Source organism: Nannospalax galili, unplaced genomic scaffold, assembly GCF_000622305.1.
Source record: "Nannospalax galili isolate Female #2095 unplaced genomic scaffold, S.galili_v1.0 scaffold556, whole genome shotgun sequence".
Lineage (NCBI taxonomy): Eukaryota > Metazoa > Chordata > Mammalia > Rodentia > Spalacidae > Nannospalax > Nannospalax galili.
This window is the reverse complement of record NW_008338253.1, coordinates 1,732,378-1,756,854: the sequence shown is the minus strand read 5'-3', so window position 1 is coordinate 1,756,854 and position 24,477 is coordinate 1,732,378. Positions and strand designations below refer to the sequence as shown.

The window sequence follows — 24,477 nt, the reverse complement described above, 5'->3', positions numbered from 1 at the left end:
ATCTTTAAAATAACCTCTGGAATTCTTAGTGCATATTCTTCCTAAACTCCAGACATTTGAGCCTCTGGTTCCATCCTGAACTCCCTCTCACTTCTCAGAATTGAAGAGGAGCAAAAGGTCGCAGTGTTAATTTTGGTCCCCAGGGACAGGAGTAGACAGTCAGTGAATAAGGAAAAGAGATCACATTGGAGTGACTGATGTCATAACTAAACTGATAACTCACCATAATCTTTGGCATAGAGCTCCTCAAGCTGTTCTGCACACATGAATCACCTGAAAAGTTTTGTAAATATCATCGCCTGTGCCGCACATGGTTGGAAGTCATCAAAAACCAGTGCTTACATCATATGATCCAGGGTCTGTGGCCCAGCAGTACCCGTCTGTCTTAACAGTTAACACTGCAAATTCTCAAGCTCTACTCCAGATCTCCTTAATCGGAATCTACATCTTATCAAATCCAAAATGATGATTGTATGCCTTATGTTTGTGAAGCACTCTTTATCACCCTGGTGGCCAACCATGACTGTAACTTAAGGTAGCCCAGGATGCTGAAAAATAATAGTGCTTAAATAATTTATGCAGTCATGGCCTCATGCAATACTGCACTAAAATTTTACTTTAACAAAATAATTGAATTGTCAAATATCCTAGAAAACTAGAATATCTCTGTTTTCCATTTATTTTTCATACATGTACACAAATACCCACACACTTTTAATTATTTTGTTTTATAAATGGTATGCCAAGCTGTTTGTTTTATCATGAACATGAGCTGAAAAAATATGGCCTAGAAGCCAAGTCTAGTCCATCTGTTCTCATAAATAAAAGTTTATGAGAACAGATGCATAGCCATTTGTTAACATATTAGATGTCACCGTGTTCCTGCAGCAAAGGTAAAGTCAGTAGGTAAGACAGATACCTTGTGTACTACAAAGTTTAAAACATTTTCTATCTCGGTTTTAACAAGAAATATTTGCTGATATTGTTTTACACTAGCTAGTAGCAGTCTCTAAATTTACATCAAGCTGCCAAAGATTTCTCAATTTTCAACTGTCTTTATGCCTCTAATTTGCATACATCTATTTTTTTCAGTGCTTTCTTTAACACTGAGGCCCTCTGGAAGAAAGGAAAGCAGTGTACAGCATGAATTTAATCTAGAGAGATACTGACTTGATAGCACATCTCCAGTGATGAGAAGCATGGTAGATACTTGGCTACTTATATGAGTTACTTTTCATGGAAATGACCAAAATATCAGACAGAAATAATTTTGTAAAGTATTTTATTATTTTTATTTTATGTATATGAGTGTATTGCCTGCACATGTGTAAGTGCACCCATGTTGTGCAGTGCCCATGGAGTTCAGAAGATGGCATCAGATCCCCTGAAACTGGAGTCATCTCTCCAGCCCCCAAATAATTCTTTTTTTTTTTAATAAAGAAGTGATTTGGGAGATGGCTCAGTGGATAAATAAAGGTGCTTTTCAAGCCTGATGACCTGAATTCAGTTCCCTGAATCCACATGGTAGAAGGGGAGAAATGATTCCTACAAGTTGTCCTCTGACCTCCACATACATGCTGTGGCACAAATATGTGGGTGTGCATGAACACACACTCATGCACACACACACGCACAATAATTAAATAATCAAATTAAGAAATTTTAAATTGTGATTGGCTCATCAGGGCTGTGGCCCAATCAACACATTAATCCATTGATGGACTCATATTTTGATGACATTATTGGAAGGTAGTAGAACCTTTAGGAGGTGAGCGTAATCGGAGGAAGTAGGTCAATGGGGGCATGTTCTTGGAGGTAATATATTGTGCTGGGCTCCTTCCTCAGTCCATTTCTGCTTCTTGGCTATCACGGATTGAGAAGGCCTGTAGCATCATGTCCTTTGCCATGGTGCTCTGCTTCACTACAGGCTCAGAAGCAATGGAGCTTGTGATCATGCACTGATGTCTCTGATACCACAAACAAAAATAAATCTTTTCTTCTTTTAAATTGTTTCTCTTGGAAATTTGTTCTCAGTGACTAAAGCAAACAAGCAAATCATGTGACAGGGAGGGAGGGAGGGAGGGGGGAGGGATGGAGGACGGGGGAGGAAAAGAAAGAAAGGAAGAGAAAGAGGAGGAAGGGAGAAAGAAAAGGAATTGGGAGAAGGGAAGAATTCAGTAACATTAAGCGTGGTCTTTGTATCATGGTATGCAGTACACTAATCTGTCATTTTGTTATTTTGTTCTTTTTTTTTTTTTTCGGAGCTGAGGACTGAACCCAGGGTCTTGAGCTTGCTAGGCAAGTGCTCTACCACTGAGCTAAATCCCCAACCCCTAATCTGTCATTTTGAAGCAAAGGCTTAGGTATAATATTAAATATTAGTTATAATCATTGCTGTTTATTGCTATTTACTTATATGCTAGAGACGTAATTAGACATGCTGTATCCCATTTAATGTTCAGATAATCTATAAGTCATATTTCTGTTGCCCCCTTTTACGAGTAAATACATTATGGATTAAAGAGTAACTTGCCAAAATGTGGTAACTAGTAATTGCATAAGGTTTCCTTTGTGTCTTATAAATATTTGTTCCACAAACCTTAAAACTTGAAGTAATAGATCACTTTTCATTTGGAATTAAAGTCCAGGTTCCAAAGTACAATGATGTCATTTCTATTCACCCTGAGGTCTCTCTTAGAAATAATATATAACTTTGATCTTTAGTCAACATCTGTGTATGAAGCATTGAACTTGGGAAAGGAGTTGAGGAGGAATATCTGTTAGAAGGGTCCCCCAAACAGAATAATTAGAAAACAAAATATTCAACTGATGAGTGTTTTCACACTGAAAGCCTTCAAGAGCTTTAGCTAGGACACACTATTAATCATGATGTGGCTCTTATGATGGGAGTTCAAACTTGGATATGGAGAGTGACAGTCCACACATGGATAGGTATATATATACACATACATACATATGAACATATGGACATATAGATATTGCAAGTGCTCTAAACCTGAACCACATGCCCAGCCTCTTTACTTAAATTTCTAAGAGCAAATTATTTGATATTATCTGAAAAGAGGAAAATGCTTGGTTGCTACTTTTATTTTGTGTGTATATAATGTGTCCATAGTCTGTGTGTGCATGTTCGTGTGTGGGTGCACCTGGGAATTGAACACAGGTACTTATACAACAACCACTTCACCCACTGAGCCATTTCCCTAGCACCCCTAATTTTCATTTTAAGGGTCACGGCTGAAAATGTAAAACACCCCAACTCTTAAGAGAGTCTTATGTTCTGACTATTGTAAGGAACACACAGTGATGTACAGATAATCCCTGACTAATGGTAGTTTCATTTATAGTTTTTCAACTTTGCAGTGTTGTGAGATTGATATGCATTCACTAGATATCAGAGTTTAGTTTTAAAATTTTGATCTTTTCCTTATCTAGCACTATAAACTATGACGTTCTTGTGGGTACTGCTCAGCATCAAGGATCTGTAGCTCCTATTTACCTCCTAGTCAACCATGGACTGGGCCATAAGCTATGACGCTTAATAGTTAGGCTTATTAAATACATACAACTAATGTTTTTCAATTGATTATTGGTTTTGGAGGCATAACATCATCATAAAATGAGGAGGTTCTGCGTTCGTAATTTATTGGCATAGAAAATATAGATTAAACACCATTTAAACCAACAAATCTGATTTCAGTCTTTTGTTCATCATGTACATTTGAATGCAGATATTCGTTCATATTCCCCATGTTTTGATCATACTGATTTCCTATTTATTTTGCTTTGTGTTTTCAGAAGGAGTTTTGGAGCACCTACACAAAAGCACAGCAAGGAGAGACGAGCAGAGGAAGTGACTGGTTTCAATTTTATCTTACTTTTCCATTAATCTTTGGCCTCTTCATTATTCTCCTTGTCATTTTTCTCATCTGGAGATGCTTTCTAAGAAACAAAACCCGTAGACAGACAGTGACTGAAGGCCACATTCCTTTCCCTCCGCATCTTAATATTATTAATCCACCTCCTCCACCAGATGAAGTCTTTGATAACAGTGGATTGTCTCCGGGCTTTTTGGAATATGTAGTTGGGCGCTCAGATTCTGTGTCCACTCGTCTGTCCAATTGTGATCCTCCACCAACCTATGAGGAAGCCACTGGCCAAGTGAACCTGCAGAGGAGTGAAACAGAACCTCATTTAGACCCACCACCGGAATATGAAGACATAGTCAACTCTAGCTCAGCCAGTGCCATTGCTATGGTGCCTGTGGTCACCACCATCAAATGAAGCTGCAAGCTTCTTTTTACTCTAATCATTTTTAAAATACTAATGAAAGATCTTTCTAGCACTTTACCACTACATAAATGTGCATTGACTTATTCTATTAGACTCTGACAGCATACCACTTCACATTTACTGCGTTTGATTTTTAGTTTTGTTTCTTATTATAAAATCATATCCATGCTCCTTTTTGGAAGAGGAAATATGTGAAGGAAAGACATGCCAGTGGAGGTCTTTATGTGCTGTGATGCCATACACATGTACATGTTTACATATGTGTGTATATTCATATAGCCACGTGTGCATCATTCAATATGTGTGTAACTCTCATAAAATGAATTAACTGCTACCAAACCAACCAGAAAGATATCAATACTCACCAAAATTGGAAAACAAAGGGAGCGATACCTACAGTTTATATGATAGATAGCCAGCAACCTGCATGTTTTCTAATTATTACAGATGTTTGTTAACCTTTTTTTCTTCTTCCTTGAAAGGAAATAATGCATGGAGCTTATTCACAATTTTAGAGACATCTCAGAGGGAGGGAAAGAGAGAGTCAGAGAGAGAGAGAGCATGCATGTACATATAATGAATGATAACTTGGTTATAGTGTATCGCAAGGAAATCTTTGGTCATTTTTGATGTTTAGCTCATTTTGTATTAAGGTTTTTCTTGGCTGACTACTATCCCCCTCTTCAAAGCTTGCATCTTTGAGTGTCTCATACCATTTGCATTAATATCTTGGTTGGAAGGATTTCCAGGCAGTGAATAATTGATGTATTGGATGTATGTGTTAATGACAGGGAGGAGATACTAATGCCTCCTTTACTCAGTTTCTGGGGAAATAATTATTTTCTTCATGCTATTTCGTAGCCTTTTATACTAATTTTTTTTCTTTGCACCACAGACTCTTCATGCACTGAAGAGTTTAGTTAAAATCAAATCTTTGGAATTATTTTCTTACTGTTTTGTATAGGCTGAAATCTTCTCTTCAAGATTATTAGGACACAATTTTCAGTTCAGTTATAAACTGTTACTTTTGTATTGTTGTTCAGTTGATGGAAGAAGATTACAAAGGATCTGCTGCAGCAGGTACATAATTTAGTTATAGTTCCACATAGATCTCATTATTGTGACTATTTCATTTTATAGTTCCATCAGATCCTTTTTAACTGAAGCAGTTTTACTTCTCCCTTGGCACAGAGGGAACAGGCTGTGAATGAACAGCCAAAATAAACCAGCTCAGAAAGAAGAAAAAAAGGTCAAATGAAATCATGTGTGCACAAGTAATTTGTACAATATGAAGAACTATTCAAGTGTAAGATCCTAATATTATTGCACTTCAGGGAGAAATTTCTTCATCTATTTCCCTAAAATTGATCAAAGCTTTCACATAATGAAAAATAGAGCAGGCTGCTCTGTAAATAGCTAACATATTCCTAATCTGAATGTATAAACTGCTCCTTAACTGTACCAAAGCCGTGCCAATTTAAATATGTTTGCCAATGCAACACAGACAGGGTAAAGAAATGCTGGAAATCTTATTAAATTGTGTGGATTATTTAACAGATTTCATAGGTTTCACAGACAAAGATTATATCTTGATGATGGTCTCAGAAATGACTATTGCTTTCAATTTTGTCATGAGTACATGATGATCTTCAGTTTCTAAATTGTGAAGGTGGGAGTACTTGATCCAGCGTACATGTAGAGTTCTAAGTTGTTTTTGACTGAAAATTAAGGCTCCTTTGATTGGGAATGTTTTGTCACTAATATCAGACTTTAAATGAGACCAGAAATTTCCAAATTATGGCCAATAGACCCCTGGAGTTCCTTAAGACTTTCAGCAGATCTGTGAAGTCAAAATATTTTCCTCATAGTTGAAAACATTTTCTTTTTACTCTAATTCTCTCAAAACAGAGTTAAATGGAAAACAATGACGTCTTCCCACACATCTTTTTTCTGTTTTAGAAAATGTTGCTATTTTTCATAAAAATAACGTTTGTTTATATTGACATATAATGAAGTTTTTTGAATTTTAGGTGACTCAGTACTTTGATTTTTCAGTTCATTTCTAATATGATAAATATGGACAGATAGAAATTTCATAAACAAAAGCTATTTGGTCTCAAGATCCCCCCTCCCCAAAATTTTAAGAGTCTAAAGGAAGTCCAGAGACCAAAAATTTGAGAACTACAAGATTAGACAAAGGAAGAGGAAATGCTACCACTAGATATCTATAACTTTAGGTATTTTGTAACTTTATTTTTTAATTATAAGGTCCTGAATACTGGATTTAATGTTTCCTCTTAGAGATACCCGAATCACAGTGTAAGAATGAAAGATAATTCTAGAAACAAAAGCCAAATGTTTAGTCTGATCAATAATGATAGCCTTTGAGATTGTTGGTTAAAGAAAACACTACTCCATAGAATAGCTGCATCACCATAAATTTCATGGCAGCTTTTCCACGATAATGAGAGAGTAAACAAAATGCTACTTCCTTCAGGAAACGTTATCTTACATTTGTTTATTTTGTTTGAATATAGTTTTCATATTTTAAAAATCCCTTTTGCTATCCCTTCTGCTTTTATAAACTGAGTTTCTTAACATTTATTATAATTAAGGGGCTTATCTGGAATAATATATTTTTTATGCTTTTGCCTTTCTTACCTGACTGATAATGCATTCACCTTTGATCTTTTTAAATAAAGCTTTATTTTTGCAGAATGTACTTAATAACTTTCTAAGCAGTAACTAAATCCAAATAACCAGTTTGTATTAAATAAAAGAATCTTCTCATTGTCCTTCCAGTGGGATGATTTACAAACTTCCACATGCAGTGATTATGTCTAGAGTCCTTGAACTGGCACTTTTTGCTTCCCTGCTCTAAATGTCAAAATAAATTGTATATGTTTAAAGTAGATTTATGATTTCTTCTTTTCCTCTTGACCAATAAAAATGAAGAGATGTTCTATTTCTTTCATTGCTAATGATAACTTCTTCAAGGTTGATGATCTGATCCAGTAACTATGCAGGTAGCTTTAACTTGGTTCTGTGTAAATAGCATGTATTTTATTATAATATTTCAGATTTTCAAATGCTTGGTTTACATTAAATTATGGTATTTAACTATTTTTACGTTTATACTACATAGGGTTTTCTTATGTTTCTGTGTTTGGGGTATGCTAAATAAAGCTATTTTTAAACCCAAGAGATTTTTTTTTGGTCATGTGTTAATCATATTATGATTAGACAATAAAAATATTGTATATGCTCTTATTAAGTTATATTCTTTTAGTTGGGTAAAATGATTATATTTCTATTTATTTATTTATTTATTTTTATGTGTCGAATCACCTGGAACTGGAGTTAAGGACTGTTGTTAGTTGCCATGTGGGTGCTGGGAATCCAAGCTGGGTCCTCTGTAAGAGCAGCCAGTGCTCTTAACTGCCTAGCCATCTGTCCAGCCCCTATATTTCTGTTTTCTTATGGACTTATAGAATATATCTGTAAAGAAATCAGGTATCATCTGGTAAAACCTTCAGGGTGTTCTCAGCATTAAAAAAACAAAAACGAAACAAAACAAAACTAACACATTTCTTTGCTATTGGCCATAAGAACCAGAAAGAACTGCTTCACATAAATAGAATGAGCTCCTAGCTGTGGTGTGGTTTGTCAACTCATGGGAATGGTGATATCTACAGATACCAAAGATCTGGCTTTTTCCTGTTTAGAACAATAACTTGCTTTTGAAATTTGAGATGAGATAAGAAAGCAGAAGATTAAAATATTTTGACCACAGAACATTTTCCTAAGTGTTTCTAATTTAAGAGTAAAAGTTGATGTATCATGGCATTAACCAAATACTGTAAATATAATTTGATGTTTTTCCTGTAAAATTTTAAGTTACTTATATTCTGGAAAGAATTTTAAATATCAATTCTAAGTATATATTTTGTAAGACTAAGGACCCAGAATTATTTAAGACTGTATAACAATACACTTTACAATATATTTTTAACAATTTCTAGAAATTTTATAACATTCAGCTTGATTAACATGACCATGAATTTTGATGCTTACATCAAGAGGTAGATAGCACCCCAAAGGCTTTCTCACATCCTCTCCTTAAACATAACATTGTTTTTATATCTGTCATAGAATTATATTTTTCTCTCACCGATTTTTTTATTCCTAAAGCACTTTTCAGGCAAGAATTAAGTTTAATCAGTTTTAACTTTCTTTCCTAAGTATATCAAATGTTTAAAAGCAAGAGCTTCATTTTTTAGACTATGACTTCGTCAAAGCATCAGTAGTCTTCTGGCTGGGATTTTTAATGCTGATCTTATGGTTCCTTGGTTGTTGTTTCCTTATTTGTTTTGGTCCTGGGGATAGAACGCTGGGCCTTATACATGCTCTACTACTGACATGGCAAACTTCCCTACCACAAGTGTCAAAATAAAGAAAAACTGCTATTTGACTAGACTATTGGGGGTCGGGGGTAGGGATTAAGTGCTGGGGTGCAGAACAGATGAAACAGAAGCTGAAGAACACGAAGAGTCAAGATAGGGAGCTGGCTTGACCAGCAGATGCTCTATACAGAGGTGCAAGACTGCTTCCTTGGTTGTAGTTTGATTGATCACGATAAGACAACTCTAAGGAGCCTGTTGTGGAGGGGGTATTGCATAGCCTCAGTATTGCCCCAGAATAGGGAAATAGGACAGCTCGTGGAGAATGAGTGGATTATAGAGAGCTAAATAAGATAATGCCTCCCATCCATATCAGTCTGCCCAACACTGCTTTTATTGAGACCAGGTTGGCCTGGAACATACATTGCAGTTAAGGGTGACCTTGATCTCCTGCCTCTACCTCCCACATGCTAGATTTAAGGGTGTGTACAGCTATGCCCATTTTTTTAACCATTGTTCTTTTGATTGAGATTGGTATTAGTGATGGGATATTGTCATGCTGTACCAGGTATTGCTGTTTCATTATTTTCTTCTTCTTGTGTTCGTCCCTTTAGTCCACAGAAAAAACTGGCACTTGCTTGGAACAGAAAGTTGTTGACCTACTGAGGTCACGAAAACGCTCCATAAAAGTTTTCATTATATAGAGCTAACCTGAGTGTTTTACACATCTGAAACGTGCACACCTGAGGAAGTCAAAGTACAAGGGCCAGACACAGCTGTTAAATAACTCTGGGGAGTTTCATGATTGGGTAAGGCACTGAGGATACTGGACAATGTGATTAAGGAATCCTTTGAGAGCTTATGTCAGTAAATGTAAACAGAGTAGTTAGGACATTTAAACACAGTAAGCATACCGACAAAAATGCAAACCATGAAGACAAGTTCAGCGAGGGAAAAATCCCACTGCCAAGGGCAGGTATTTTCCTCACAGTTTTGAATATTTAAAATATTCTTACAGAAAAGTATAAATAAATGCTAGTTTCATTTGGATTTACTGCTCTCAAAAACAATTGAAATGATTAGTTTTCCACTGGTATCAACGAAAGGCTGACTAAGCAGTTTGTACAGATAAGAGTCTGAATACAATTTGGGGAACTCTACGCAAGATATTGTTTGATTATTAGTATGATCTGACTACTCATGTCTCCTCAGAATGTTTATCTTTCTGCTACTAATAGCCCTGAGAAATATGGTCACCTGGGTTTCATAGTTGTGAAAATCTGAACATAGTTATCTAGGATCAGCTGTGAGGTCTGGTATTAAAATCTTCTGTTTCATTATATCATATTTCCACAGTGACATCAAGTGACATGATGAACAGTAGATTTTTCACTAGGAAACCTTGGAAAGCAAAAGGTATCACTAATTCATGTAGGAATTGAGTAGTTAATTTTATTATAGACTGCCTGCTTTTAATAGTGAAAGCTATTTCATGTTCATTGCCATCAATGAATCAAGTGCAACATTAGACTCAAAATCATAGCATCAAAATTACTACTTGTACATATATTTATGATATGGAACAACAAATATATTATTAAAGATGGTATGATTCACTTTACAGATTGTAATAGAAAAATAAAAATATCAGCAACATAGCCTTAAAAGCCCAAAATATTAGAGGGAATGAATTCATCCACATGACATCCACATGATTATTTGTATACTCTTTATTTTTTTGGTCTTTTTGAGACAGGATTTCCCTGTAACCCCAACTAACTTGAAACTTACTATGCAGGCCAAATTGGCCTTGAACTCTACAGAGATCTGCCTGCCTCTGCCTCCCAAGTGCTGGAATTAACTATATATATATTTTTTTTTTGGTCTTTTGAGACCAGGTCTACCTGTAACCCCAACTAGCCTAGAACTCACTATGTAGACCAGCCACCTGCCTCTGCCTCCCGAGTACTGAGATCAAAGGCATGTGCCATGATGCCCAGCTGATTATTTATATTTGTAGGAATGCACCCAAATTTTGTTTCCTGTCAAAGATCTTAGCCAGGTCATTCACTAAAACTCATTCACTTGTTGTATTCACTTCTTACTTTTTTGTTGCTATGATAAAACACTATGACCTAGGCAACTTATAGAAGGAAGAATTTGTTTGGGCTTACTGCTCTGGAGGAATAAGGGTCTATCATGTGGGGAGGCATAGCAGCAGAGGTAGCTGGAACAGAAGGGTTAGCACTCTTCCTCAAGCATGCACAGGAAGCAAAGAGACCAAACTGGAAGCGAGGCAAGGCTATGAATGATTAAAGTCTGCCCCCAGTGTTGTGCTTCCTCCAGCTAGGCCATACCTCCTAAAGATCCATGACACTCCCTAAATAGCACCACCAACTGACTAATGGTTCCAATGCTTGAGTCTATCTGGTACGCTTCTTTTTTGTTTGTATATTATTTATTATTTTTATTTATGTGTATGCATGTATTAACTGCATGTATGTAAGTGCACCTATGTCATGCAATACCTGAGGAGGACAGAAGGTGTTGGACACTCTAGAACTGATGTTAGTAACCAAGTTGGATGTTAGCTACAATGTGGGTGCTGGGATTCAAACCTGGGTCTTCTGCAGGAACAGCCAGTGCTCTTAACCACTAAGCTATCTCTCTAGCCCCTCAGGGATACTTCTTACTCAAACCAGTGCACTTATATTCTTGAGCAATATTTTAAGATATTATGTAAGTCAGAAAATCAACAGAGTCACATGGATTGGTAATAGAACTCAGGCCTCATTCTGATCCATTGACTCCTTGCTCAGAGAGCTCATTAGAATACAAATTGAAATCATTGAAGAGAGCTGCTGTTCAAATAAAGCTTTGCGATATTAAATACAGCCAAGGACACAATGAAAGCATGGCATTTACTAAAGCAACATTTAGACAGTTTTCAAACAAACCTCAAAAAAAGCATCCTGATGATTTACTCAAAAACTTTACAGTTGATGCATAAATTACTTTTTTTAAAAGGTTTTTATTACATTTTTATTTGTTCTCTAGTCGTATGTGCATGTGTTTGTCTATGTGGGGCTGCGTACTTGTGGAGAACAACTAGCAAAAGTTCTCTCCTTCTACCATGTGGGTCCCAGGGATCAAATTCACACTTGATGGCACATCCCTTTACCAAGTGAGCTATCTCACAGGCATCATAAATTATTTTTTAACTATTATATAGGTCAAACACTCAGTGCAGAATTACTTCCAGGTTGCTATGGAAATCAGCAGTCATGCCCCACCCCCTGAAACCCGAACTGTTGACCTAGAGGTCAACCAGCCACCACTGCCCATCTCTGGTGTTACCTTAGACTTTCTTCATTCTCACCTCAGCTAGAACACTACCTTCTACAGCTATCTGCTTGGCCCTTCTGGGGTTATATCCAGGGTTCTAGTCTAGCTGCTCCCCTGTCCACATACTGAAGCTCCTTTAGCTTGCCTTGCTCACTATGTTGCTGCCCCCTCACAGGTATTAATAAATTATCACCCCAACTGGAAGGCCACTCTCAACCCCCAGATCCAGGAGCAGCTCTATATCTGTGATATCTATGTCCATGGTCTTCTACTATAATTGTTAAGATACAGCCCTGGAGCAACGCAAGTACTTCTAGAGCAAGTCACACAGGTAGGAAGTTCCTGCCCAGCTGTTCCTGTTCCTGAAGAACCAGTTTGGCAGCATCATTTCTCTCAACACTGTCTTCAGATCAGTACTCCACCATTGTCTTGGAGGCCTCCAGGCCATGGAATGTGGAGTGTGCCTTCATCTTGGAGGTGGCTCTTCACCCAGAGCTTCCTATATGTGCACCAGCTGGCTACAGAAGAAACAATACACTCCAGTTCAAATTCCTGAAGTACCATCATTTACACCAGCAGATTGAAGTCCCCAAAGAGACAGGCAGGTATCTGACTAACCTGTATAAGGCGTGGTCCCCAGATAATGGCATGGCAAAGTACCTCAGTCATTGATGGACTCACAGTAGCAGACCAGCATCAAGGAGAACTGATCTAGGACTGTCTAATCCGGTGAAATCTTCCCCAGGTAACCAGAATGGGTGTCTACATTGAACTTCTTACATGTTCACTGCGTTTTACTTTTAACAGTTGTTTCCAATAAAGTGATTTTTTTTCAAGGCAAAATCAAAGGGTTCAGTTAACTTGTATATGCAAAGCTTTCACATTTAAAAATGAAGGCAGATCCCTTTGCAAGTGTCCAGGACACTCTGCCGCATGCCCATGTTGCATCCTCTTGAAGTTGGGATCACTAGTGGATGGAGGTGAAAGACAATTTGTGGGCTCCTGGGAAACACTAAAATAGCCTTCTCTTAGAAACCACATGAGCATGAGAGGTATGATATGGTGGAGTGTGATGTGGAAGGTGTCTAGAGACCTATTTTCTATGCATAATAACTGTGTAAGCACATGGTGCCATGGGGACAGATATGTGAGAAATGAAGTTGGTAACAATTTAAAATCAAAGTATTTTAAGCTATGTGTGTAACTCAGGGATAGAGTGGTTGCTTAGCTTGTGACTTCCTCAGTTCCATCCCCCCAGATTATAGAGACATTAAACTTTACCTGAAGACTTTTACTTTAGTAAATATTAAAATATGAAAGTTACTTGATTCTAGATACCAAGAAAGAGGGCCTGGAAGAGAGTATGACAGAGAATTTCTTTGACCAGGTCACTCTGGACCACACTGATAATGGGAATGAGCAGGCACTTGCTTTCTTCATAGTTATCGGGTAAATTATTGTGGACACTGGGGAGGGTATATACACTGCCTTCGTAATACTACTATTTCTAAGTGACCTTACACCAAAATCCCACAGTATCTCCTTAGAAGGACTGAAAGACATGAGGCCATGGGTGGAATTGTATTTGTGATATTAAATATAAAGGAATGAATGTTACGTTTGTTTTGAATAATGGATGAATGGATAAGGGATGAGTGTGTTAAAGGTGGGAGACAAAATAGGAGTAATATGGTAATACAGGTGATTCAATAGATCTTCTTACAGAATTGGAGACAGGATATTTCTACACTAGTGCTAGGTAGACTAGAGAACTGGGAGTGCTAGTGGCCTCTTAGTCCAAGAAGGCAAGAACCTGAAAAGAAGGACCAATAAAGCAGCTCTGGTCCAAGGCTGAAGTTCTAGAAATCTCACTATTGAAAGTCAAAATTCAAAGGCAGGAGTTCAGAAGTCAGAAGCCCACAGGACACAGCAGCAGCACAAAATGTTCTCACTCAGTAAGAAGCCAATCTGTTGCATGCATGTGAATTGCCCCCTTTCTTTGGGTTTTAGTTTTACCTAGAGTTCTAGCCTATTTGATGGTGATGCTAATATTCAGGGCATGTCTTCATCATTTATCCATTCAAGTTGACAACCAAGATTGACCAATAGAAAATCATTATATCCAATCCAGGAAAGAGACTAGTGCGGCCTCAACTGTAGAGGTGGCTGAGGAAATGAAGATAAGGGTGCATTTTTGGGGTGGATTTTGGACAAGTCAACAAGCTTGCTCTCAGATGGGTACTAATGAATGGGAATTGGGGGAATAATCTAGGTTCTAAAATTTGACTCCATGCACCTGGCATGATCATTAACCTAAGAAGATTGTACTGGGGGCCTAAGGTTAAGGCCACGAGGAAACCATACTATGTAAAATTTGATATTCTTATTACACATAAAAGTGGAAACATAGTATAGGAGGTCTTAAAAATGAACAAGCCTTCTCCTACCCACAGGAGACAAGGTAGATTGTCAGATTTCCCCTGTAGTTGCTACTGAAGTCATGGGCCTGGACAAACTCCAGAAAATGTATAGCAAGTAAGTAGACAATTCAAGAACTCCCAAGCCCGGGGCAGCTGATATCTCAGAAGGTTCATATACTATATACCCAGAGAGCTGCTACTCTCACCTTGACCATTATTTTCTTGTGCAGTGGTGCCCCTGTGTCTGCTACAAGGCCATCTTGAAATCAGCTTGTTTACACCAGGCTCAGAGTGGCCCCTTGTTTCTTCTTTGAATGTGGGGGAAGTGTTTTCCTTTTATTCTTTTTTTTTTAAGAAATTATCTACAGAACACAGTTTATTTCAAGATCAAAACACAAAACTTCTCATTAAAAAACAAACACAATGCATTGTTCTTACTGCGTGAATACTTCTTCATATTCATTAGTTTAATACAGAGATACACATTTTTAACAATTTTTAAAGAAAATATTTTACATAAAAACATCAAAGCATTTTAGCAATACTCTCGTCGTCACAACCATTTTTCAGCCAGGATTGGTGACAATCACAATTTTCTACAGACTATTCCTGGACTGAAGAGAATGTAGTGTTTATATTCTTCAGCTTACTGTTGGCAGTTCAAGTTCCCCCTTGATGGCTTCTGCATGTATTATACCCACCAAGTAGAAGTCCTTTTTCTTGTGGCCTGTTTCGGATTTTTATGTGTATGTGCAACCTCTCCCTGACCAAGAATCTATAGTCATGATGACATCAAATAACTGACCTAAGTAGAGCTTTTACGTAGAACTTTTTCAACCTAATAATGGAAGAATTTAATACCTATCAGTACAATACCCTTTATTATTTTTGTGTTCAACAACTACTGCTTGGAGTGCTGTTGCTTATTAGTGGGCATAGAAACCTAAGTACAAGTACACTTTAATATATCAATTCTTACCTGAATGATCCCAGATCTCTTGAAAATGTTCCATGAAAATGGAATTTCCTCCTAAAGTTACACCTAATGTGGTACAATGTGTACAACTTGGTTAACCAGTGCATGTTTTTCATTTCCACGACCTTTTCCTCCTCTTGAACCAAGTGCAATCCTACTAACATACAATGCACTGGCTTACAGTTCTTCATATAAAGTCCAACTCAAACTTATTTTGGTTTATTGTACATGCTTTATTAAAACGGTACTTGTATTTACAGTATCTGCAGAAAGAGTCCCTTCTAAGGTGCTCTCACACATATCCAGACTCACCCATACAGACATTCACACCATGGCCCGACGCGCCCATACCAATAACATGTGAGGGTCAGACTCTTAAATTAGGCAGCTGTTGGGGAAGAGTTGTTGATTTTTCAGTTTTCCTGGAAAAGAAAAAAATCATGAGGGAATGCATTTGGCCTTCACAATGCTAATTATGTGTGTGTATATTACCATATGGCAGTTAACACTGAATATTCCTTTTACATTCTCTATACAGAATGACATCAAGGTTTTACAATCAACAGACTATCCCAACTCCAGTCTCCATGCTACTTACAGTGACTTCTGAATTCACGGGGGGGGGGGCATTCTCTAAAGATAATTCAAGTTTATGGAAGTGAAATAAGGGACAATTAATATTGACTTGACCTATGGGAAGGAAGGGAAGGAAATAAAACTGGTTTCAAATGATCTTAGCTGGGAATTGCTGATTTCAGCCCACTGGAAAGCCCTCTAACTTCCAAAGATTTCTTAGAAGTAAGTTTTTTCCTTTTCTCCGACAAAGCCCAAAAAGAAAAGTTTGGGAATTCACATTTTACTGTTTCAGTAGCCTGAACTACTCAAATTAATGTTCAACTCCCACTTCCCCTGCCAAGGTCTCCCCAGTACTAAAATAAAAACACAGCATGTAAAATAGGAATTCCTTGCTGTTTTCTGAGATCTGTACACTTGAGTAGCAAATACCTATCTGGTCGTCATTGTTTGATATATATTTTTTTCAAAAGAAAGAGACAGAATTGTAGAAGAAAGATGTAGGAGAGCGAGGGAGGGGAGCAGGAAGATTAGGATTGAGGGTGGTGATGGTAAAGTAACCTGGTGACTTTCTTGCTGTTTAGAAAGCCCTGTCTTCTTTTCAGGATGATGAAACCCACCAGACATTACAAACAACTGCAATAAATTCATCTGGTGGCACAAATAATGCCTCATATTCAGATCTTCATAGACTTGTTGATCTTGTACACTCTGGTGAATGTTTCTTGCAACAGGTGAATCAGATCCAAAGACACTGGACATTCTCTGAAGGGAGTAAGAGTTGCAGTTCTGAAGGCCCCTGACTGGTTGTTTACAAAGATCAGTCCTGTATGTTGTGATCCTTGGTGTCTTCATCTGTGCGTTCTGATGGCTCTTCCCTGGTTTTAGGAGTCTGCCTACATAACCATATTTTTTCTTTGAACTCCATTTCCCATTCTCAACCACTCTCCATCTGTACTGCATTCAGATCTGAGAGATCATCATATTCATCTCTAAGTGCATCTTTATCTAGGAAAAATGTCACCAGTCCCCTGGAGGCATCCCTGCCAGCAAATATTCCATATGGACCTGCCCGGCCGCCGTAGAACTTGCTGCCTTTGGTCTCCTCGCAGACTTTCCCATTGACCAGGAGGACAAGAGCCGGGGCGGCACGGGAGCGGTGGCAGCCGGGGGCCCCTGGGCGGCGGCTCTGCTGGTGGCGGGTGGCGGGGAGATGCTGCTGAACTTGGCGCTCGTGGCGCTGGTGCTGCTGGGGGCCTACCAGCTGTGGTTGCGCCGGGGGCGCCGGGGTCTGGGCGCGCGGCCCCGGCGGACGAGGAGAGCCCGGGCGGCTAGCTGCCTGGCATGAAGAAGCCCCAAGCAGGCCACTACGACGGGGCGCGCCAGCCATGCATTAACCCCATTTTATCATTGTGACATGAGTGAATGCATGTAAATCATGACAAAGCGGTGAAAGAGCCTACTGAATATTCGCTAAGTGGGAAATGTGAGACTGGATCCAAGACAAGTTATGGATAAGAAATCAATGCTCCTTGGGGCTGGAGAGTTGGCTACTAGCATGTTGGACTCATTTCTACCTTCCTCCATGACATTTATGGTTTAAGGAAAATATTTCACACCCTTATTTAGTAAATATTTCACATTTAGTAACCATGTCATCCCATATACTTAGAAGGGGAAATCCTTACCTGCTCCTTTGGTTGTTTGGTCCTAGGTACGGGAACTGTAGATTACTGTTTTTACTACCTACCTCAGTATCAGACCCATAACTTTAAGCAAGTTTTGCTGTGGCAGGTTTCCATGGGGATTTTACCCATTGTGTTTATACCTGGTTTTCTTTGAAATCACTCTTTGAACACTTTGTAACTAATCTCTCAAACTCAGGCCACCTACACTTCCTGATTCTTTCCTAAATTTCCTCTCATTCATCGGAAATGGACGAGAATATAAGGAGGTGCTGCTAACTCTGGCCTCTACCATCCAGTGTTTGGATCAGAATAGAAGACTGTTTTCTAAGGGATAGTGGTGGATAGTAAAAGGGACTACGGTGGAGCTGCTGATAAATAACCTCATAATTAAAATTCATTAAATTCATTAGGTTTTACTCAGAGCCTTTCAAGCTTTACTGTACTTGTAGTCACCTGCAGAAATTTTGAAAATCTCAGTGCCTGTGCCATTCCCAGATCAAAGCCATCAGCTTCTAGGCAGACTGAGACATTGAAGGCATTGAAATCTGGTGCTGGTCGCCTGTGGGTCGGTTTATGCACCGCATCGACTTCACCTGGCAACTTGGTATTCCCTAATCTTGAGCTCCACTGCAGACTTTTTGAATCTGATTTTGCATTTAACAAGACCTCAGATAATCAATTTGCATAATGAAAATTATTGCATCATTGTTTTAGTGTCCTGATTTTCAAACATGCCTTAAATCTTCTGGTGCTACATACTGAATATCCTCCAAATGTTCACCTGTTAAAGTCCTTGATGTAATGGTTAATTTTCACCTTATCTGTTTTGCAAATAAATGAGAAGTTGTTGTGTGAAGTACCAAAAGCACAGTTGCACTATCCCCAGTGTGGAATTAATGCAGAAACATTGCCAATTGGAACTGTTCAGGACCAACAAAGGACAAAATGAAATAAAGATGTCAGATTTCATCTATGCATCAGTTAGATGCTATAGCTATTCAGCTATAACTGTACACTATTTTCAGTGTTCCCAGGGATCATTGTGAGAATGCTAAGGATAATACCTTGGCTTCCTCAGGTCACACAGCTTTTACCTGTAGCCGTGGTAGCAAGATGATCCTTACAATCGCGTGAGTGCATCTTGAGCCTTGTAGGAAGGATCACCAGCAGAGTCATGGAGATATGAATGCCAAAAAAAGCCATTAAAGTACCATCATAGTAGATATGCTGGTGAAAGTATGGGACCAAAGGAAACTATTTCTCAGTCCTTAAAAAGCAGTGGAATGTACCTTGCTTTTGGACTTTCTTGGGTCCCATCAACACTTCCTTCCTTCCCATTTGTCCTCACTGAAATGGGAATGTGTATGTGATGCTGCGTTCAACATAGGACACTGCATTAGTGACTTTTCTTGTTTCGAATAAAATATTTGACAAAGCTATTTAAGAAAGGAAAAGTTTATTTACAACCCACCTAGGGCAGAGGCCCTGCACCACAGCTCACCCATACATAAGACCAACTGAAGTAGATGCTCCTTCTTTACAATAAACCTGCCTAAACACATGAATCTTACAGTCAACAAACATCTCTCAAACTCCTCTTGAGCGCAAGCTCAGGGAAGGACATGTCCTGCCTCCAAAACCACCTCTCTAACGTTGTCAGTCACAATTCCCCAAGAGGAAGAACAGAGAATTCACTCGCAGCCCTGCACAAACACTGACTCTGTCCTGGAAGCTTGGGACCCACCCAGTAAGGGTTAGATACTATCCCTTATATCAAGAGGCCAAGACTGGCATCTGGGCTCATCTTAAGAAACTATTAGAGGGTAAGCCACTCTGAAAATGCCAATCTTCTTAGAATACTCCACTGCTACCTGTGAAGAACTCAGATACCAATGACTATTTACTTGTCCAGGACCTACAAGGCATCAACCAGGCCACTGCTACTACCCATCCAGTGGTCCAACTGCTACCCTTCCTAAGCCTTATTCATGCTAAAGCCTATGGCTCACATGTCTGGATCTGAAGGAGTCCTTCATCTGCAGCTACCCGACAGTCGCAAGTCAGTCCATATTCACCTTTGAGTGGGAAATCTCCACCACCACTTGTTGAAAGAAACAACTTGGACCCAACTACCCCAAGGTTTCAAAAATCTCCCCATGATATTTGGGCACATGATCTGACATACTTCCCAAGTGAAGACATGAAATGTACACTCCTACAAAATGTGAACAATCTGCTCCAGTCAGATGCAACCTTGAAGGACACCATAAGGAAGCAGAGGCACGTAGATCTACTCCAGAAAGCTGGATACAAACTATCCCTCAAAAAGGGCCATGTCTGCCAAAAAGAAGTTTAAATACTTGGTTTTCCGGGTAAAAAAGGATTTTGGGCCTTTGGGCCTAAAAGAAAAAGATCAGTTTGTTTCCTCCTAATCCCGAAGACCCAGAGACAGACCTGAGAATTTCTGGGAGAGCAGGCTTTTCGTAATTGGATATCTAATTATGTATTGATAGTCAATTAAATAACACCAGCATAAATCTACTGCTAATGCTAAATAAATATTATTTTCCTTTAATTTTTAATATGCATTTGATCAGGACCTAAGATAATTTTGTGTATTATTTAATTAAATATACTTTTATAAAGACATATGTAATTATCTCAACCTAAAATTCCCTTCCTTATTAAGTATTGACAATAAGGTACAACACTATTATAGATTAGTAAATATTAGACAAATAAAAAACTAACAAATCAACAAGCCCAAAGTCAAATGTACTCTTATATCACAGACTTGGTGTCAAAATGTCATAGAATTCAGAAAAGCATTCTGATTTTTTTACAGATTTTTTTTTATCATTCCTTTCTCATAGTGAACTTCATGTATGACATAAGCAGGGTTGGACTCAAGTCCAGAAACAGAAATTTGCATGACTGACAGGTTTTAGAACTCTATTAGGGACATTTTCTAAATAAGAGCTTTTCACTCTTAAAATGGCATTGAGAAAGAGAATAAAATTATGACATAAAATCTGAATGTGTATGGACAAAATTAATTTGGACATATTTGCTTTCCAACATTTAGAATGGAAGGAAATATTTTAGTGTTTTAAAAAGATGATTCAGGGGCTGGAGAGATGGGTCAGTGTTTAACAGCACTGGCTGCTCAATCTTGCAGAGGACTCAGGTTCAATTCCTAGTACCTACATAGCATAACTCGAGTTTCAGGGGATCCAACAACATCTAACCTCGAGCACTGCACAACATGGGTGCACCACTCTACATGCAGGCAATATACTCATACATATAAAATAAAAATAATAAATAAGACTTATTCCCTGGGCTGCACAACCTCCCAGAGCACTGGTGCTAGAACCTTTCCTGGTCCCCAGGAGCCCTCTGGGTCTGGTCCCACTCTCATCTCCCTTTGCTTCCTGGCCTGCACAGCCTCCAGTGTCCTGGTGCCAACACCTCCCCTGGGCAAGCCCAGCACACCCACAGAGCCTCAACACCCCCAGGCTCTTTCACCCATGTCTCTCCTCCTAGCCTGGGTACAGGCCCATTCCTTGTCTTGGCACCCCAAACACCGGACCTAACCTATCTGCCCAGAGCTACCACTGCTTCCTAATCCTTTGCATCCAGACCAACCCAGTTCCTCCCTGCAGCCCCCAGGAACCTTCTGGGTCTGGTCCTGCCCTCACCTCCCTTTACTTCCCTGGGTGGCACAGCCTCTGGGCATCCTGAGACCAGCATCTTTCCTGGGCCATACTCCAAGGCCAGCACAGCCCCCAAATTCCCGAGGGCAGCATCTTTCCTGGAGGGACCCAGACCTTAGGAGAAAGCCTGAGAGCATCTGAACCTTTTCTCACTTGGGCCTCTGTGGGAACTCCCAAGAACAAAAGCAATTAGGCCACTCCAATATAAAATCAAAAGAGAGAACCTGAAGCCTAGACCAACCAGCTTTTCATGCCCAATAATTAAATCACAAAGGCACATAAAGTTTACAAAAAGAAGCAGATCTAAACTCAACAAAGGAAGGCTTGAGTCTCACACAAGAATCAGAAACTACAAAAGAAATTCACATGTCAAAGTCACAGAGAAAAAATAATAACATGAAAAACCAAAATAATATATCCACACCAAGTACCAATAGTCCTCTAAAGCAGTACAATGAGAACTCCCTAGAGATAACACAGGACATGGAACTCAAAAGAACAATTATATACATGATAAAAGAATTCAGTGAATTTAAAGAAGACACAAATCAAAGAATTGAAGGAAGAGAGGGATAAACTTCTGAATGAATTCAGAAAACAGAAATATTGAAGAATACTCAAGCTGAAGTGAAGAAGGAAGAGAAACACTCAGTAAGCCAATTACAAATGACAAGAGAAAGAATGAAATGGAAAACAGAATTTCAAGACCAAAAGATTAAGTAGACAAATTAGACCACTCAGGCAAAGATTATGAAAAATTTAAGAAAACACAAGAATGGAATATACAAGAATTCTGTCACTACCAGGACCAGAAAAGAAGCTCTCCATGGCACATCATAGTAAAAACACTAAACATTCAGAACAAATAGACAATACTGAAAGCTGCAAAAGAAAAACAAAAAGTCACATATAAAGGAAAACCCATCAGGATTACAGCTGACTTTTCAGTGAAAACTATGAAAGCCAGAAGATCCTGGACCAAAGTATTCCCAGTTCTAAATGACAACAGATGCCAACTCAGATTACTTTACCCAGCCAAAATGTCTATCATAGTTGAAGGGGAAAGAAAAATCTTCCATGACATAAATAGGCTGAAAGAATTTATGTCCACAGAACCAGCCCTTGAGAGAGTTTTTACAGCAATACAAAGAGCTGAAGAAAGGAATGACTATACACAAGGGGTGACAGAAAGAAATTAAATGAAGGTATAGCTGTGGAAATGCACAGCTATATCAAGAATGTGAACAGAAATAAAAATAACAGGATTCAATACACATCTTTCATTAATAACTTTAAATATCAATGGACTGAACTCCCCAGACAAAAAATACAGACTAATTGAAGGGATTAAGAAACAAAATATGTTTTCGTTGTCTGCAAAAAACTCATCTCACTTTCAAGGACAGGCACTATCTTAAGGTGAAAGGATGGGGAAAAAATATATACCAAGCGAATGGTACTAAGATAAAAGCAGGCATTGCAATTCTAATATCTGATAAAGTAGACTTTAAACTGAAACTAATCAGAAGAGACAAAGAAGCCACTTCGTTCTAATCAAAGGAACAATAAACCAAGAAGATATTACAATCATGAACATATATATTCACCAAATTCTAGTGCATCCAACTTCATAAAAACAGTACTACAGGACATTAATACCCCAATTAATCCCAACACATTAATAGTAGGGGACTTCAATGCCCAATTGCCACCATTAGATAAGTTAACAGGACAGAGAATTAACAGATAGACATCTGAATTAAACAATACTGTATATCAAATGGACCTAACAGACATCTACCAAATATTCCACCCAAGCACCAAAGAATATACATTCTATTCAGCATTTCATGGAACCTTCTCCAAAATCGAACATGTACTGAGGCACAAAACAAATACAAAAAGATTGAAATAATTCCATGCAGTCTATCAGACCACAATGCAATAAAGCTTAAAATTAACACCAGAAGAAACCCAAGTAACTGCATGAACACATGGAGAATAAACAACACACTCCTGAATGATGAATGGGTCAGAGGAGAGATTAAGAAAGAAATAAATGTATTCCTGGAACTACACAAAAAGGACAAAACAACACAACAAAACCTCTGGGACACATTGAAAGCAGTCCTTAAAGGGAAGGTTATAGCTCTAAGTGCCTACATTAAAAAATTAGAAGGAACACAAATAAATGACAACATTGCAATTCAAGACACTTGAAAAGCAACAACAAATGAAACACAAACTCAGTAGACCAGAAGAAATAACAAAAATCAGAGCAGAAATTAATGAAAGAGAAACAAAGAAAATACAAAGAATCAATGATTCCAAAAGCTGGTTCTTTGAAAAGGTAAACAAGATTGACAGGCCCCTAGCCCAGTTAACCAAAAGAAAGAGCATCACCAAATCAACAAAATTGAGATGAAAGGGCAAACATCACAAGAGACACCAAAGAGATCCAGAACATTATAAGTGAACACTTTAAAAACCTATATGCTACTAAATTTGAAAACCTAAAAGAAATGGATGGGTATCTAAAAGCATGGGAACCACCAAAACTAAACCAAGAAGAGATTAACAGGTTAAACAGACCAATAACACAAAAGGAAATTGAAACAGTAATACAAAACATCCCCACTAAAAAAAAGCCCAGAACTAGATGTCTTTATAGCAGAATTCTACAGGACATTTAAAGAAGACCTCCAATACTAAAGTTATTCAAAATGATAGAAACTGAGGGAGAACCCCCAAATTCATTCTATGAAGGCAGCATCACTCTAATTCCAAAGCCAGGTAAAAATACAACCAAAAAAAGAAAACTACAGACCCATATCCTTAATGAACATAGATACAAAAATTCTCAACAAAATACTTGCAAACCGCATACAGACACACATCAAAAAGATCATCCACCATGATCAAGTGGGCTTTATCCCAGAGATGCAGGGATGGTTCAATATATGTAAGTCAAAAAACATCATAAATCATGTAAGTGGGCTCAAAGACAAGAACCACACGGTCATCTCAATAGATGCAGAGGGAAGG

General features: G+C 38.3%; 1 protein-coding gene across 1 annotated transcript in view; it reads left to right on the top strand.

Annotated features, from left to right (window-relative positions):
• Positions 1-7,516, top strand: part of Prrg1 (proline rich and Gla domain 1) — a 114,018-nt gene extending 106,502 nt beyond the window's left edge. Inside the window, exon 4 of the mRNA XM_008833053.3 lies at positions 3,820-7,516. Within this exon, the coding sequence (XP_008831275.1) occupies positions 3,820-4,305 (486 nt within the window). The 3' untranslated portion in view covers positions 4,306-7,516. The remainder of the gene's footprint in view (positions 1-3,819) is intronic.
• Positions 7,517-24,477: the final 16,961 nt, after the last annotated feature.